The sequence below is a fragment of the Clinocottus analis genome, unplaced genomic scaffold (assembly GCF_023055335.1).
Source record: "Clinocottus analis isolate CAN_PGR_092001 unplaced genomic scaffold, fCliAna1.0.p SCAF_10, whole genome shotgun sequence".
Lineage (NCBI taxonomy): Eukaryota > Metazoa > Chordata > Actinopteri > Perciformes > Cottidae > Clinocottus > Clinocottus analis.
Window position 1 is genome coordinate 5,601,187 of NW_027175821.1, and position 16,206 is coordinate 5,617,392.

A 16,206-nucleotide genomic window follows, 5' to 3' on the forward strand; every position below is an offset into this window, starting at 1 on the left:
GCTCCAGGCTTTCTCTCCCACTGTCTATTTCTCACACACTCATACGGGCTGACACACACACGCACGCGCACACACACACACACACACACACACACACACACACGCAGAGCCGCGTCAGGTTGGAAAGTGGATGGATCTCCTTTCCTCATTATGCATTCGCTTACATGTCAGGCTCCTGCAAGCCCAATAGCTACTTCCCAAGAAAGCAAGTTCTCACATACAGCCATAACAGTAATGGAATAAATGCTCTCACAAAAAAAAAAAAAAAAAGAAAAAAGAGAGAGATTCATTTCATCTTAAATGAGTGAGGAAAATTAATTTATCTAAGACCACTTCAGCTGTTAGAGGCTCTTTAAAGGTCCATCCTCCCCTCCGGGCTTTACAGAGATTCTCCTGCATCCACATGCAGAGACAACCAGCCCAAGACTGTGCCAGAACAGCTGGGTTCACAGTCTCTTATTTTGCTCCATCTTCCTGAAGGAGCATTTGAGTGGTCCTGCACTCGGTGTGAGAGGTATAATGGCAGGGTAACCAGCTGGCCTTAATGTCTACCTGAGTAGCTGACTGGAGGACTTTGCTGCTTCAGTCAGAGCAGCATCAGCATATGGGCCGGCGTGACAGAACTGTCTGATTGCATTTCACTGGATGTATCCCGAAAGACTCGCAGCACTTAAAAAGTCTGACAGTCCAGCACGCTTCCTGAGCACTCTTGGCACGCTGTAAGTTGGACGGCGGTATATGCATATAGTGTGTAGGCTAAAGCACGAGTGAGGAGATACATCCATCCATGTGTGCGAGACAGATTGAATGCGTGACTTGTAGTTTATTTTCCTGTTCAGGGCAGGAGTGTGGGCACTGGAAATATGCAATTTATGATTAATTCCCACTCCCGATCCCCCACACTCAAGTCTCTGTTAGTTCATTGTCTCCCTCACAATGCTGGCAGCACCACCGGGACTCACTACTCTGCCTGATAAATGTCTAATGTGTGTGTGTGTGTGTGTGTGTGTGTGTGTGTGTGTGTGTGTGTGTGTGTGTGTGTGTGTGTGTGCGTGAGAGAGAGACCAGGCACAACACCATATGAGCAATACTGATCCCATCAGGTGTAAATGAGAGACAATGGGAACTAATGGCTGTACATGTAAGCCTGTGCCAACACCTATTGGAAACACACAGGACATCCATTTGCAATGCCGGCCTTCTGGAATAAGGCCAGAACAAACCTCTACCACAGTATAACCTTCTCTGTTTTTCACAGCTCAGCCCAATGACGCCATGCACCGGCCTTACCGTTTGGCTGTGAAACACTACATGATATCTGGTGAAATGTTGAACTAAAAGACACAACATAGTGGAAAAACTGAGCAAGATGCTGAATGAAGACAATCAACACAACAGCCTAAAGGAAACTGGCAGAGGCGTGGCAAAATCCTTCAAATTATCAACAAGTATGTGTCAGTGAATGAGATGCTTACTAGTTGAATGTGCTTGCCAAAATAAAGCGCCACCCACGCAAGGAATCCAGGTACACAAACAGCTCAGGAGCCGCCGCATTGCGTAACTCTATCTAATTGTGTCAGGGCGTTCATTCTCATTGAACACCGGGCATCCTCTCCCCGTCTTAACCCATTATCGAGCTCTCAAACAACCCTTCATCCTCTCCCATGCTGAGGTGTTGAGTCATTCTTCTAATGATAGCCACAGGACTACAGGTGTAATCCACTGACTCCAAATCAGTGGCGAGCGCCCCCGGGAGAAAACAGCCCGCGGCCGACAGGTGATGAGAACAGGGACCGGGGTCAGGCAGGCCCGACAGCATCCCCCCGGGGACGGAGAGGCTGCTGCTATTTCCGCCCCTGACCTGACAGCCCCGGGGAGGAACACGCTGGGAGCTCAGTCACAAGGGATGCTGGGAGATCAGTGGTGACGAGTGAGTGGAATGAAGAGCGTGACGAAGGAATCAGAGAGATGCAAGACGGAGACCATGTGGATTCAAGATGAATTATTAACAGAAAAATGTGTTGTTTCGCTTTTTATAGCATGGCTTTGTAGTTCGTAACACACCCAGGTTTATCAGCTGTATTAGCGTATCAGGGGCAAGTACAACTCAGCAGGTCGTGTAAAGAGACCGGTCAGCTTTAAAAGAAATCTTATTCAACCACACTAAGCCACTTACATTTTAAGGAGTGATATACCTACCTGTAGATTAAATGTTCATTAGCTCAAATATAGTAATTCAGCTGCAAAGGCTATTAATATAATTCGAAAGATCTGACTTTTTGTGAGGACTGATTTGTTATAACCAGCACCATAACTTAAAATAAGTTGTGTGCTATGTAGGTCATTAGCGTATTGAACAAACCTTATTAACAAGTCGTAATTGGTTGAAGGTGTGTCTCGCTAAGACACAAGTCGGATGTTTGTATTTTAGGGTGACATAATCAGCATTGTAAAGTAACACCATGTCTTCCCTGTCTGTAATTTAATGCAGCCAACGATCAGGTGTCTCCCCGACACCCACCATCCCGTCTCTTATCTCCCTTCGGCTATAGGACCTCGACCGAGAGCATTCATCAGAACAATGATGGCGTCCAGAGATATCACAAACACACCGGTCACTCCATTGGGAGAGAGAGAGAGAGAGAGAGAGAGAGAGAGAGAGAGAGAGAGAGAGAGAGAGAGAGAAAAGAGAGAGAGGTCAGACTGCTACTGACAGGCTGAATGATCACTCAATCCCACCAGAGGCCAAGGTCATGGAGACAGAAACCTTGAGGCAGCAACATATTCGAGCCACAGTACTGTGGCCTTGAGCTGAATGAGTCTTCTTTATATTCCAGTCATTCAAATGAAATTAAAAAAACAGCTTTGAGTTGAAAGATAAAAAGGCAACTGGATGTTTCCATGCGGCGCAGTCTCCAGTGTCCTTTCCACAAAGGTTTTGACTGTTCTACACAAATCAAACTGAGTGCCAGTGGGGCAACAATGACTCGAAAATGAACGAGAAAAACATGTGCCTCATTATGTGTAGAGCAGTAAATACATAGCAGTTGTACGTGACTGCCGACTATGAATATTCACGTGCGCGTCCCGGCGTCTGTGTTCGTGGCTAACCATCTCTGTCTCCCACCTTTGTTCTTTGTGTTATTGAACTAAGGCGTCTGGCAGGAGGAGTGATGAATGGTGTTCGGCTCTGGTTTCGACTGCTCACCAGATGAGGCCGGAGTGCAGGAACCGTATATGATGTTGCTCCGTTCCCTGTCTAACCTTGTTCTGACTCATTCCTCTCATCAAACAGAAAACACTCATCTGACAAGAAGCATCTATCATTTAATCTTGTACTGTCCTGTGTATCTATACATTTATGTGTCTTTCCCCTTCTAGGAGTGGGGCCATGGGAGGACACTGTCTGTCAGTGGGTCATTGGAGCAGTATGTCCCTTCATACACTGAGGTACAGACCAGGTTCAACGTGGGTATAAACGGTTCCCAGAGGAACATTTCTCATGATTTTATGAACTCGCTGGTATTTTACCATCATCAAAACAATATTTCCCTTTGAACAACACTTTGATCCATGACAAGGTATCTGGAAAACGCTGGATTTCATCCAACTTGACAGGTCGGCGGAGGATTCCTGCACTCACAGTGATCCACTCTTTTCTATTCTGTTGCTTCCATCAGTCATTAGTTTAGCAGGTATTTTGGTCATTTACCAGAATTAGAGTGTAATGCTGAAGCTAGTCTGGATTCTTTGTCTGGTAACCAATAAATCCATGTACCCAATTTAGAGCCAATCAATCCGTTTTATATGATTGAACCTTTATTTAACAAGGATAGTCCTATTGGGATTTTGAGTGTTCTGGCCAAGATGCCAGCGAGGAAGTTTCACCGCATAAAAACACAGGCAACGGAAACAAAACAGCAAAAAGTGGAATGACATAAACAGTTTAAAAAAAATAAAACAATTAAAAGAATTTACATACACGACAGACTTCAAACTCAAACTATTGAGATATTTCAAAAGAAAAGGAAAACCTTTGACCAGTTGATGGCGCTGTATTAGAAGTCAGAGGACGATCAAAGTCATTAAGATTCATCCTGTGCAATGAATATCTGGAGCTAATGACAAACCATCCCACCGTTACTGAGATGTTTCCGTCTAGATCACGACGGTGGGGGTGACCAACATTGCCAGTCATTGAAAGACAATACATGACTCTACTTAAGTTTAGCAAAAAGGACAAATCTTCCACAGAGATTCCACCCATAGCTGCCGTTAAATCCCATACTTCTCATGCATTCAAACCATAAGCCTGAATTATTCGGTGTCATGAGACGCAGACACCCCTTTATGAAGTTTGAGATGCATTTTGTCTGCCACTTGAGAACTCTCTGCTATACAGAGAGAACGAGAGGGAAGGAAGTGCTGCCTGCGATGCATGGCTCTGCAGATCCCCCTCAGGTCCCTGAGCTCAATGATGAGTGTATTGATCAACGTGTGTTTCATCGCTCCGCTTAAACACACATATTGTACAACTTTACTCCGCGAGGTTACTTCTTAGCAGACACGAAGTATATCTTAAGTGAAACCAACGTTCTTTCGGCCTGAAACTGACCTGCTGCACTCACAGTCCTGCCTCAAATGCCAGCCGGGCAGAAAAAAAAGGAGTCTGACCAGACACACACACACACACACACACACACACACACACACACACACGCACACACAGCCCACTGACCAGAAGTGACAGAAGGCCGAGAAGATGAAGACAGACAGTCGGAGGCTGAGCTGTGTGTAATTACTCTGTGTGTGTTGTTGGCCTCTGGGTTATCACATGCAGCGGAAAAGAACAGCGCACACGGCACAGCCCAACAGGCCCATTTCACCCTCGAGTGTGCTGAGAGTCAGAGGGCAGCATATGTTTGACTGACTGGAAGGGTGGGAACTGTGCTGTGTCCCTGTGCCTAAAAGGCCGGAGTACAAACACGGAACAGCATACAGTCTGCCAGGTGTGCCAGTGCTGACACACACACACACACACACACCTACACACACACACACACACACACTCTCAGTCAGACGGTATAAGCACAGGTTTGTGTGCATTTCCTGTTAAAGCACATGCCTTTAAATCACAAGCGCTTGTGACAGCTCCCCACACGCTGCACTGCACGCCCTCCTCTTCCTCCTCCCCCCTCCTCCTCCTCCTCCTCCTCCTCCTCCTTCTCAGTGTCAGCTGAGAAAAAGCATTTTTTGAAGCTTAACAAAAGAATTCTACACATTCCCTCGCGGAGCGTGTAGCTGCGACACCACTCCCGGCACGCAGGGCACGAGGAACTGGCAGCGCAGGCGAGCCCCCGGTACCAGAGGGTTAAGAGCAGCAGATGAATAATGTAGTGCCACACAATGACAGGCTGGATTATGAATGATGCAGTAATGCCAGCTCCTCCTGAAAGACACAGAGGGGCAGGGGAAGGGAGGACAGGATGCACATGACACCGTCACTTAACGGAGTACCCGGTGTTCATTAACTTCATGTGGCCTTGCTGACGGCCAAGGGTCACGGGAGGGTGTGCATTTCCTTAAAGGTCTTCCCTCGGAGATCCACCCGCGGTAACTCGCACACAACAACGTGGAGGCAAGCCACACAGACAGTGCACATGCTCACACAGCTGACCAGCCAGCCCTACAGGGGGAAAGCCCTGATTCAGCTGACAGAGGATCAGGGTCACAGTCAGCTGATACAAGGTCAGCTTAGCATCATGGCAGGCCCCGGGCCGGTCCAGGGCGAGCGAGAACGAAGCCCCTCGGGCTGTCAAGACTTTGTTTGTGATGTGCTGCATCACAGCGAACTGAACTCCACGCGGCCAGGTGAGGAAGCTCCAGCTCGAGGGTTTCTGCGCTCCTGCAAGGAGTCGGTGGGCTTTCGCAAAAGAGGCAACAGCTGAAAAAGCCTGGGAGGGCTCCCACGAGAGGGCAAAGAGGACCAGGAAGGAGAGGAGGAGATGAGAGAGGGTTGACAGAGGAGTGGGGCAGCCATTGGGAGGGACCAAGCAACAGCTGTTGGGATGAAGAATCCCAAAGATGCTCCTCTATGGATGATGGATACTTTGACCTCCAGATATACTTAGCTCTTGTCCTCTCTAAACCAGGTCCAAGTGCATACTAGAGGATTTGAACACAACATGTGTTTCACATTAGTTTCTATAATGGCTAATTACAATGGCATTACACGGGTGGTATATTGAGGTGGAGTGGAATTGCATCGGGTGAGCTTTTCTTCAGTTGTCACTTTCTCTTCCATCTCTTCTAGACTCGTGTTTCATGGTATAGTTGTGCGCGCACATAGAGGTATTGTCCTCGCGCTTCAAGTGCCGAGATAAAGCGCGCAGGAATGGACTTACCGCTGGAACTCATGATGCCCACTGTTGTTCTGATTCAAAACAAAGCGCCTCCGTCGAGAATAATCCCATGAAGCGAGAGGAGACCTTCACGGGGCAGTTTACTCCTTCCCGAAATGTGTCTTTTGAAAGAAATTGAGCATCCAGTGAACGTAAATGAGGCTCCTCATGCAGCGCAACACCGCTTCCAGGCTAATTTCTGACAAGGTGGACACAGCCAGAAAGAAGGGTAAAAAAAATGTATGATAAAATAAACGGAGGTTATTTCCAGTGATTAAAAAAAAAAAAATCCCAAACAGAGCTCCTGTTCTTGCTGTGTCGCCTGTGTTGTGTGTTTTTGTTCTTCTTCTTCTTTTTGTTCTTCTTCTTCTTCTTCTTCACACAAACAGGCGTCAGTTGCAACACAATGCTGCTCAGTCGGATTCCACCTTCACATTTTCGCTCCTGGATGGATCCAGCTCCGCCGCGCTCTCCCTGGCGGTGTGCTGCTGCTGCTGCTGCTGCTGTCACCGCGCGCCTCTCACACAGCGCCCAGGCAGCCGCAGCACACGTGTTCCGGCCTTACCTTTCAAAATAAAATGAACAAGGGGAGTTTCACGGCGCTGACCCTTTCTGTGTGCAACCGTTTAAATTACAACAATGACATAAAATACTCTGAAAAGATTAGGTGGAAACAAACGCACATCTTTTTAGAAGACATTCATTATTGTTGTTGTTGTTGTTGATGTTGTTGTTGAATGAATAAAAAACTCAAATAAACCTCTTTAAACACCCAGTTCACATTTAGTAGATTCGAACAAATGAGGATGTGATACCTTTACACATCGTCAGTATAATTATTATTATTATAGTGGATTGTGAGTTTTCACTTATTTTTTTTACATTTCTACAAAATTAAACCCACTAAAAAAAGCTTTAATCTGAAAAACAGAATTATGTACATTTTCAGTTTATATAATTTGTAGTTTAAAGAATCTGGCTATTCATTCATTAATATTTGATGCTGTTATCATAGATAAAAACAAATGAAACACTCAATTTACATTTTGTAGATTCGAACAGATGAGGTTGATGTGATTCCTTTACAAATCATCAGTGTACATTGTTATTAAAGGGATTGAACATGTGAAATAATCTATTTGATGTTGACAGTCATATGTTTTTTTTCTACATTTAATACCAGCTGTCTCCATTGGACAAGATGTCATTATGTAATGTAATGCAATCTCATTGTGAAATATAGCTTTAAACACACATCAAAGAACTATCAACCTACATTAGCACAATTCAAATAAACTGTACTTTTGTGTACATGTATCATACGTCACTGTTCCTGTCTTGAGCTGCGTCCTTTAATAAAAGTAACAATAAGCAGCCTACTTGATTAGAGAAGTGTTTTTCAAATGGTTTTATTGTGAAAGTAAAGTAGCCTTATTTCCGGTATCACTCTGCCTCTCTTTTGGGTGACTTGACTGCTTTCTCTATATGCTGCGTTCAGCGACGTCACTCTGAACGCTTTGGGGACACTGGAGCCAGAATCCCACTGCAAGAAGTGTTAAGTGTTAAAAAAAAAAAAAGTCACTAGTCTGAGTTTTAAATCATGTTTACACACGAGGTGAGACAGATCTTCTTTATGTCTGAAGCGTTTTTACATTAATTTAATCATTTGCCAAGCCATGTGTCATCTGAATATGCTCGGGAACAATAAGACTCAGAAAAAAACATTTTAAAACAACTACACAGACGACCTGAAACACACTGATTTCAAGAGCCTTGGTGAAACGGAGACTTGTTGGTGTGTGGAGCAGACGCGGGCTGGGCTTTGTTGCTAAAACTGTCAAGACACCGCCCTCTCCTGGAAAGTTGACGTAAGCAAATTCGTTAATTGGATTATCCACAGTGGAGCTGCTGTCGAGGAGTCGAGGTTAATTGCGAAGCTGTTGACGGATTTAATCTGCTGTGTGTGTGGTGTGGTGTGTGTGTGTGTGTGTGTGTGTGTGTGTGTGTGTGTGTGTGTGTGTGTGTGTGTGTGTTTGTACAATCTCAGACTGACCTCCTTAAAACTATGCCACACATTAGGACTTTGACTCAGTGGTGTGTTTGCATGCATGGGCTTTCAATCAATGTGGAGAGAGATCTCCATCTAAAAGGTGAAACACCCATCCGCTGTTTCACAGACAGCCATTGGCCAAGTCATGTCCTGTTTAAAGGCAGTTTAAGTCAAATGCAACAAAAGTTTAGAAAAAAAATAGACCAAACAGCAATATTACAATTTGAAGCAGGTATAAAAACAGTTGGACAAACTTGAATACTCATGTAAATTATATATATATAAACATAAAGTGCCTTGTCCTTTGACCTGAGGAAGCCATGGTTCAGAATCCTTTAGGAAACTGGACAATGGGGGGATGTGAGAGGCGCCTGCCTCTCGCTCTCTCTCTCTCTCTCTCTCTCTCTCTCTCTCTCTCTCTCTCTCTCTCTCTCTCTCTCTCTCTCTCTCTCTCTCTCTCTCTGCTGCCCTGCACAGTCTCTTAGCTCGTTGGTTCTGGAGCTCAATGGTTGTACAAGATGTTCTCTCTTTGTCCTTTAATCTGCTTTACTCACTCACTCAGTTCCAACAGAGAGCTTTGTAAAGCTAAAGTGTGGATTTCCGTGAAAGACAAATTCCTTCATTATAGGGCGGCAAGGAGAGCAAAAGTCTGTATCAAGTAAATTTCTTCTCCCATCCAGTCACTGTCCAGCAAACCGATAATGTTGCATACCATATTTCACATTGATGTAATGAGTTCTTAATGTTGCTCAGATGGAGCCCAGTTATTTATGTATACATGTTATTTTAGCTTACTGTCAAAGCCGATTGAGATCAGTATGGATAATGATTTACTTAAATGAGCCATCTTAATCAGGGTGTATGTGTGTGTGTGTGGGTGTGACAGTGTGTCGGTGGGTGCACCGTGCGTCCTGACGTGTGCCGGGTGCGGACTGTGCTTGTGTGTCAATCCTGCGTTGGGCTTTTGTCCTCCACACTGACGGGGCAGAAAAACAGGAAGCTGGCCTTCCTGTGCACTGAAGGCAGCGGGGCAGGAGGCCGCGAAGGCGCCACTGCCCCCTGATCGACAGTAAAGGCAAACATCTCCTGATGTGTGTTGTTACTGGAATGAACCTGCGCACGGTTGACATGACTTCTGACGGAAACTGTTTCCTGACATGACAGGCGGAGTAAAAGGGCAACACTGAGCACACATTATTCTCTTTATGAGCCGTAAACACAGGACTGAGTACATGCTTTGGTTGCAGGCCTCATGAATTGATCTACTCTGTGTTTTTCTATTGGCAGTAACATGTCTTTTGTTCGACACATACACACACACACACACACACACACATACCATGTGTCCACTATCAGCACTGATCAGCACTACGCTGCATTCTTTACAAACCCCTCACAATCCTTGCACTTTGTCCAACCACATGGACAGGGGAAAGTACACACACACACACACACACACACGCACACGCACACGCACACCCACACATATTGCTTTGCTGATATCTACCCATTCCCGTTTATTTCTGGTTTGTTGCTAGTAAATACACAAACTCTCTCTCATTGCTTACACGCGCACCCACACACACACACACACACACACACACACACACTCTCTCTCTCTCACACACACACACTCACACACACACACACACACACACACACATGCACACACCATTTGCAAAAGGAGCAGAGTAAATGGTCTGTGTCCTGCAGCCTTGCATAGCCAATTGCATGATCACATGGGCAGTGCAGGGCTGATATTCTGTGTTCAGGGTGACTTTGTCATGCTACACTGGGGGTTGGGGATACACAATCAGTTTATATTTAACTAAGCAGGCGAAAAAAAAACCCAAAAGGAAACCAAAGCAACTCTGGTCCGGGGAATCATATCTTCCCACACACAGATAGGGACTGGCGTGACCCAGAAACGTGAAAATAATATAATCAGTGGTAGTTGGGAGAGGTCACTGGTGAATGCTTGACATTTCCAACCATCACAGTACACTCAGAGGAATGTTGGCACTGTGTGTGTGTGTGTGGCTTGTGACGGTGATGCACCTCTGGAATGAAGATGAGGTGTGGACGCAGTTTTGCAAACCAGCTGATTGTATGTGACACTAACCTGTTGTGTGTGCGTGCGTCGTCCCAAACTGGTGCGACTGGTGTCGCAGAATGAGGAAATGAACTATAAATGGGAAGTGGTGACACATAATAGCCAGGGTTTTAATAACTTCTAAGATTATTAAAATGCAATTATAAACTGACCTCTTTTCACTGGTTGAGTCTCCTTTCTGGGTTTCCAAACTTTGATTGAGAGAGAGAGAGAGAGAGAGAGAGAGAGAGAGAGAGAGAGAGAGAGAGAGAGAGAGAGAGAGAGAGAGTGTGTGTGTGGGTGTGGGTGTGTGTGGGGTGAGAGAGAGGGGGCTGTGTCCTTGTTGTCCCACAGAAATCATGGGAGGAGTTAACAGCAAAACTTCCTCAGTCAGTGACATGCCGTCTGGGATAGCGTCTGTAGCGCTCAGAGGCACACACACACACGCACACCCACACACAAACACACACACACTCGCAGCCTCACTGACTTACACGCTTATTTCTCTGTTTCCCACCTCTGGCAACGGAGAATGACAGCAGTTGCGGCAGCTGTCGTGAGACGCAACTCACCAGTTAAATGGTGAGACAACATACACAAAGGCATAGAGACACACACATTCCGCAACGCACATGAGGAATGAAATGAGAGGGGAGAGCTGGAAGCAGCAGAGAGGTAAGCGTTGTCTTCTTTTTCTACTTTTAATACGTCTTTCTGTGTGCTAAACTCTTCTGTTTAGGAGGTACGACACTGCTGCACTTTGCACTTGTACAATAAAGTCGCTGCCGGTCAGGTCGAGGCTGGACAATACAGCTGTCATGCAGTGATTGCAATTCCTTATTCTGTCTACTCTTGGTAATGAATGTAAAAGCTTCCAAATCTCTTCTTATGGACGTGACCAATCTGAGTCTTCTTATGTCTTCATTACATTAATCATATTGGGATTATACTCCCTTAATGTTTGTTTTAGTGTTGTTGAAATGCCGCTATGCAACAGTGTGGGAATCTCCCTGCAGGGCTCTGTCCTAGACACACAGGCATGTGAGTGAGCTAACAGGGGGTTAGTCTAAACTTAGAGTCCATAACCCCCGTCTCATATTCCTCTCCACTAACTCCTGTACCACATTTTCCGAATCTACAAACCCAGATTGTACACATCCGCAGTCACCAACACCTCAAACATCCCCTTTTCGTCCTGTGTTTGAACACAGCCAGGCGCTGCTGACACCATATGTTTCTTATTAGGTTGAAAGCTATTGTCACGGACTGCTGAGTGTCACAATTGCAATCCAGGCGTTTGATGTGGTTTCAGACTATAAGGTCATTTGTGTTGTGTGGTCATTGCACTCGGCAGCCCCTGTTATTGCAGGCAGTGAACACTTTGTAGCTTTAATCATATGTTCGCAGCTTGTATGAGGCTTTAGTAACACTGTCCACCGTGCGCAGTCATGGTGTTGGACAGGGGGAAGGCTTTTGGCCTTCCAGCTGACAGGAAACAATAGCTAGATCAACAGGTGTTCAGTATTACAGAGTATTGACGCTAATGCTGCACAGCATCACAATGTTCTCACTGACAAGTCTTTGTATGTTTTAGTGTGGATGTCACTGGAGACTACGGTTGCCCCCCCCCCCCTCCCGAGCAGCGTTTGGAGCAAACAAAAGCCTGGCATGTGACCGCACATATCGGCCTTGAGCAGCGTTTATTAGATTAGACAGGGTCTGTTGCTCGATGCAAAACAAGCAGCGGAGTCTAAAGAGTGTCAGGATATGCCCCGACACGCATTCGGCCTGTTTACAGCTTTCTGCCTCACAAGATGCACACGCACAGATTCAATCACGACCAGTCAGCCGCCACGTAAACAAGATGAAGAGGCCGGTCTCGGACAAGGATATCAGCCTCTCCGGCGTGTCAAGCAGCCGAATGATTTGGTCACAAGGGAGGGAAAAAACTGTATGCATTTGTTTTCCTTGATAATGAATTACATGCAATGACTGAACTCACATGATGCATCATGCACAGAGCGTGGGCTTGTGTCACTTGTTAAAAATGTCTCCATCAACCCAGCATCCATTTAATAGATTTAGCTTGTAGCGACTCAGAGATCTGTGAGTTTTGTCTTTGTTTGCGAAGCATGACACAAGTCTGGCCGGCCTGCGTTGAGAAAATGGTAGCGTTAGATGATAAAGCAAGGTGTAGAGTTTGAAAGATGTGGGAATTTTATTCGGCAGGGAGGGCCTCACAAAAGATGATACATAGTTGCATTATTGGAAGTTTTGGGCCTATGACTCATACAAGGTGCTTACAGTTCAGGACACTGCCTCTTCAATTTGGATTATTCTTTCTTTAATCTGTTTTACACCAGCCCCTCCAATTTCACAGAAGTGCAATAATAAATCCCTGAAGGTTGTTCAGCCGTCAGGTCACCATTGAGAGCCAGGAGTCGTCACAAAAAAACATAAATCTGAACCCTCAGTTTACATTTAGCTGCGCATGCAGCTACAGTCTGACGTCATCCGAACAGAAAGCATTGTGGGTGGATGAAATGCCATTAAAAATTATTGTTGTTTTGCGGTCACATTTTTATGTTGCTTTCGAGACATTTAGTGGCGTATTATGTTGTAGCAATTGTGTTCTTCCTTTCTTGCCGTAGTAGTTCGTCCCTTTAGTTTCTCTCTTATGAAAAATGCAGCAGCTAGGCTAGTTTTCACTATTCATAGTTGTAGTTACTTTCTCTTGTCATCAGTGAGTTTATGATATTCCCAGTATTATATCATTAAAGATGTTTGATTGATTGATATATCATTTCAACTGATTCTTCTCATTTTCATCTTCAAATAAATAGAAGGAGATTGGTTTTCCTGTTGGCTGTTGCAGGTTGTTATACTTATCATTGTGACACACCCTCAAAAGGAACACCACGCCCGACATATCTTTATGGTCTGGCACTATCGGGGCATTACATTACTGCCTGGGTGAACACACTGCCGCATCATTACAGGCCAATTATAGTTTACCTCCATCAAACAAGAGGCCCCCATCTACACTCGGTTTGCTGTTGAGAACATTATAATCACACTCTGAAGGAAGCCTCTATTTCCTCCTTAGATAGTAAAAGGTCACACGAGGTCAACGATTCGGATCTTTCCTACACTTTCCTTTCCCCGCCGCACTCCTGTCTTCTCATGTCTGCAACCCATCTGACGGCGGAGAGTTGTGTTGAACTGATCCTCGATCCATGGCACTATAGGCTCCTGCCCCCCGCCCTCCTCCCCCACCCCCACCCCTTTCATTGTGACCTTGCGGCCTGTCCCTGTGTGGCATTGCCTTACAGCGGCTCAGCAATACGCTCTCCCAGCAACACACACACACAACACACACACACACACATTGTCTCTGACAAACATTCTGTGCATATTTTCACTGACACACGTGGGGAACACACAGGGAAGCTCTCACTGAAGCCTGTCCCCCTCGCCCCCCCTCCCCCCACCCCCCAAAAAAACTAATACACACACACAAACACACACACTGATACCAATCGCAAAAAGTGCTTTGTGCATTCACAGACTTGACTGGGCAGCTACTGGAGAGAGAGAGAAAGAGAGAGAGAGGGCAAAAAGGGAGGGAGAAAGAGAGAGAGCGAGAGACTAGTGGGAGGAGGGAGATGGAGACAGCAAGAGCCAGAGGGATTACAAAAAGAAGCAGACCCAGACAGATAGAGAAGAAGAGGAGATAAGGCAGTTGGACAGAGGGGACACATCCAGTACACACTAACTGGCGGAGAAGACGGAGTGAACGGGACAGGATAGCTAACACAGAATTAGGAAGGGAAGCAGGGCTTGTCCAACAGAGAGGAAGAGAGTCGTTGTTAAAGGGGCTGCGGGGTGGGTGGTGGTGGTGGTGGTGGTGGTGGTGGTGGTGGTGGGAGGGCGGGCAAACTGATGGCATTGATCTCTGGGAGCTGCCAGCTCCTGGGCCAGATGGCGTCTTGTTGCTGCAGACCGCTGCTCAACTCCTGCTGCTGTGGACCGTTCCTCAAAGTCTGCCTCTCCTCCTTCACAGGTCTGTCCCAGCACGCTCTCTGCGCTGCTGCCGTGCCGTCATGAGCCGAACGGCTACATTCAGATAGGCAGGAGCACATAGCTCTACACACAACATGGGTGACACACTTAGCCAAGAAGGTAAAAAGGGCATGGCGCGTTTTCTGTACTGTAGCAGCATGACTGTGCTCGTGTCGACTCCAGCAGTCCCGCTGGTGCTAACTGTGCTCTGTGTTGTGGGACGGAAAAGAATAGGCTGTTGTCCTCTTCAGCCTATAATGTCGTGTTGCATTGTGTTACTAAGTTATGGCCCCATTGTCTTGTTGTGAATGCGTCGCCTCAAGATAATACTGTTCTGCTGTGTTCTTGCACTGACAAAGCATGTGGAAACAGAAGAAAAAAAAGCAGCATTTGAATCAAAATGATAACTTTTTTTTTTGGTTCCCCTATGGTTCACAGTATGTTTCTTGTTTTCATGTTAACTGGTGTGTGACTGTATGTCTGACACTGATGTGACCGCGCTGACATAAAAGTGGAGGAGTCAGCTGTGTGAGCCTGGGGGTTTTCCTGATGTCACTGCAGCTGTGTGTCTGTGCCGGTCCCGTGTGTGTTCAACATCATTGTACCCCCTCCTGTTTACCTCAAACCCCAGACAACCCCTCACACTAACCAAAGGCTTGAAACTTGTCGTTTCCAATATAAACAGCTGCAGACATGCAACACAAGCACCTCTACCTCCACTATCGCTCTTTTTGTTTGTTTAATCAGTAAAAAAAAATACAAAGCATTTAAATTACAATCTGTTTTGTGTTTTACGGACGCTCATTTGTCTCTTACTTGGCCAGGAGCAGGAACCTCCTGGAGTCTCCTCTGCTGGTTGCTTGGTGACTGCTCTCAGCCAAGAAATAGTCCCATACATGACTCCTGGAAAATACTGAATTGTTGTTTTTACACTTTGGTTTCCATAGTATGCGGTGTTTATTTGTGAGGTTGTTTGGACAGAGCTTGACGAGCTGTATAACACATTGTTTTCCAGCTCCATATGTACCATACAGACCTGACAATGGTATCAATCTTCATCCTTTTTCATCTTCATGTTTAGGTTCATGAATTGATCCGTTTTCCCTATTTACAGACATCTCTCCTGCTGAGCTGGATGCTCTTTGGAGGGAACCTCCGTATACTCTTGGCGGAGCAAATGAACACTTCTCCGGAAATGACATCATGACTCAAGGTAGACTGTTGTGTACCGGACATCTTAATCAATGTGTCTCGCATTAGTTTGGAGATCAAGCAAGAACGTGAGGCTCGTTTGATCCGGGCCGCTGCCTGTGCGGACACAAACACAGAGGAAGTGTTTGGGACATCCTCCCTGCACAATGGAACAAACCAGGGAAACCCCGCGTCACCACTGTACTTCAACAGAAGCTGTTATATTCAGATCCTGTTAATGTGTTGAGATAAAGATAACTTAGTCTAAATAAAGATAAAGATAACTTGGACTGGGATTCTTACCTTATAGTTTGCTAAGGTTCAAAACTTAAGGAAATGGATAAGTGGCTAAAACGTGCCATTCCAAGTACTTGAGTTTAAGACTAACTTGACAAAATTGACCTAAATTA

At 45.8% G+C, this 16,206-nt stretch overlaps 1 protein-coding gene across 5 annotated transcripts in view; it reads right to left on the minus strand.

Annotated features, from left to right (window-relative positions):
- The window catches only part of ablim3 (actin binding LIM protein family, member 3), a 38,816-nt gene extending 31,946 nt beyond the window's left edge, over positions 1-6,870 (minus strand). For all 5 annotated transcript variants that reach the window (XM_068584153.1, XM_068584145.1, XM_068584138.1 and 2 more), the window contains exon 1: positions 6,405-6,870. In XM_068584153.1, coding sequence (XP_068440254.1) covers positions 6,405-6,417 — 13 coding nt within the window. In that variant the 5' untranslated portion in view covers positions 6,418-6,870. The remainder of the gene's footprint in view (positions 1-6,404) is intronic.
- Positions 6,871-16,206: the final 9,336 nt, after the last annotated feature.